The 2,289-nt window shown below is 41.2% G+C and overlaps 1 protein-coding gene across 1 annotated transcript; it reads right to left on the minus strand.

Annotated features, from left to right (window-relative positions):
* Positions 1-108: 108 nt before the first annotated feature.
* On the minus strand, positions 109-1,635 carry LOC133308443 (uncharacterized). Its single transcript, XM_061509064.1, has one exon. The coding sequence runs from the start codon at positions 1,633-1,635 to the stop codon at positions 109-111; it is 1,527 nt and encodes a 508-aa protein (XP_061365048.1).
* Positions 1,636-2,289: the final 654 nt, after the last annotated feature.

The following is a 2,289-nucleotide window of genomic DNA, read 5'->3' on the forward strand; positions in this document are numbered from 1 at the left end:
TTCTCAAAACGAGAAAAATCCATCGGTTTCTTTGGAGCTTCAACAGCTTTCTCTTTTGCGTCTCCTTTGTCTTGCCTTGCAGGTTCTTCTTTCTCAGTTGCAGCGTTTCTACCTCTTTTCTTGCTCTGGCTCGATCACTGGTTCATCAACCTTCACTTTCTGAACCCCTTTTTGCTTGTCTTGAGGAGTGATCACAATTCCACTCCTGGTTACAATAGATTTGCAGTCTTCCTTAGGATTCACAATAGTATCTCCAGGAAACTGCCCTTGAGTTCTTTCAGCCAACTGCCTAGACAACTGGCCTATCTGACTCTCCAAGTTCCGGATGGAAGCATCCTGGTTCTTGTGGTAAGCTCTTGTCTCATTAATGTGATCATTAGTGGTCTTTGACAGTTGTATCATTGCTTTCTCCAACTCAGATGGCTCTTTTTGTGGCAGAGGAGGAGGTTGTAGATAGTTGTTGGATTTATAATCCAAGCCACTCCCTTGGTTCCTCCTTTGAAAGTTATTTCCTTGGCCGCCATTCTGATTCCTTTGGTAACCTTGAGTATTCTGTGGAGGCCGTGGATCATACCAAATTCCATTGACCTGGAATGGTTCAGCTTTATTGAGTGTAAGGCACTCATTAGTGTCATGCGGCTCCTTGCAATACTCACAGTTAAATATATCAACCTTGGATGTTGAGAGCTGCATCTTGTCCAGCTTGGCATTCAAATTGGCCAATTGCTGGGAAATCACTTTGTGCTCAGCTAGTGATGCATCATTATTCCCCAATTGTAAAATTCTTTTCTTGGGCTGAATAGATGGGAATGCTGCTGCCATAGACGCATTCTCATTCCTTGCCATTAAATCCAGCAGCTCTAAAGTCTCATCTGATGTCTTCTTTCCTATGGTGCCACCAGCTGCACCATTGACAATCATTCTGCATTCTGGCGTCATCCCATTATAGAAGACTCTGACCTTCTTTGTATCTGGCAAGTCATATTGTGGACACTTTCTGATCAGCTCCTGGTATCGAGTCCAGGCTGCACATAAAGTCTCTCCTGGTTGTTGGGTAAAATTGGTGATTTCATTCACCAACTTATTGTACTTTTCCATGGAAAAGTGTTCAGCAAAAAATTTTGCCGCCAAATCCTCCCATGTTCTGATGCTGTTGGGAGCTTGTCGATCCAACCATTTGAGAGCTCTCCCGGTCAATGCAAACGGGAACAATCGGAGTCTGATCGCATCGTCTGAAACTCCGTTGTGTTTAGTTGTATCACAGATCCTTAAAAATCTGTCTATGAAGTCATGAGGATCTTCATAGTCCTCTCCACCAAACTGAGTTTTCTCAACCAAGGTGATGAGTGCTGGCTGGATGTCATAATTATTAGCAGCAATCGGTGGTTTGACAATACTCGAGTTTGGCCTTGTGAATTGAGGAGCCAAAACTGATTCCACCAGCTCAGCGGCTGGTGGATTTTCTTCTGCCATCTCTGTTTCTACTTCAAAGTGTGAAGTAGAATTTTCTGCTTCAGAATGTGAAGTAGAAGCCTCTGCTTGCCTCTTCTGCTTGGTATGTTGTCTTATCCTCTTTGCAGTCCTTTCTATCTCTGGATCGTAAATCAAAGTTGCAGGATCAACTGTACAACGCATAAACTCAAGCAAACAGATTAGTAACACAAAGATCCAAGCAAGAAAATCAAAAGTTATAAATAACTTGGCGTAATCAATCCCCGGCAACGGCGCCAAAAACTTGTTGCGTAGAATCGGCAAGTGCACCGATCGTACCAAGTAATAAAGAGTGAGTAGAGTATCGTCTCCACGAGGATTGAGGCACCTAAGTTGTTATAACTATTCCTCTCTTGTTGGATTAATCAAAATAGGTTGAGAATGATTGTAGTTCATGAAACAAACTAAAATAATTAAAGTAAAAATGTAAATGATTCCAAAAGTGTTTTCAGAATGCAAGAACAAAAGATTAAGGATTGGGAAAATATTTGAGAAAATATTGCGGTAAAGAGAAACAAACACCTTTCCGATCCCCACATTGCAACTTGGATTACGTTTACATTTACCTATTCAATTGATCGAACAATTCATCATCTTTTATATGAGTAGTTAAGCCCTAATCCCTTAGTGACTTTAACCTTGTTAACTCTATTAGAATCCTAATCCCTTAGAAATCCCTTTTCGAGTTAACCCTTAGAATCAATGAACCTTTAACGTTCGCTGTTCATGTAGCCTATCCCTAGTGCGTACATGAACAGTTATCTTATTCTTTGTCAGGAATTAGAATTCCAACATCCC

Source organism: Gastrolobium bilobum, unplaced genomic scaffold (genome assembly GCF_033153095.1).
Source record: "Gastrolobium bilobum isolate Gb01-03AN ecotype WA unplaced genomic scaffold, APGP_CSIRO_Gbil_v1 utg8847, whole genome shotgun sequence".
Classification (NCBI taxonomy): domain Eukaryota; kingdom Viridiplantae; phylum Streptophyta; class Magnoliopsida; order Fabales; family Fabaceae; genus Gastrolobium; species Gastrolobium bilobum.

Coding starts and splice junctions, on each gene's coding strand:
- LOC133308443 (XM_061509064.1), bottom strand. CDS start 1,635: ATGCGTTGTACAGTTGATCCTGCAACTTTGATTTACGATCCAGAGATA.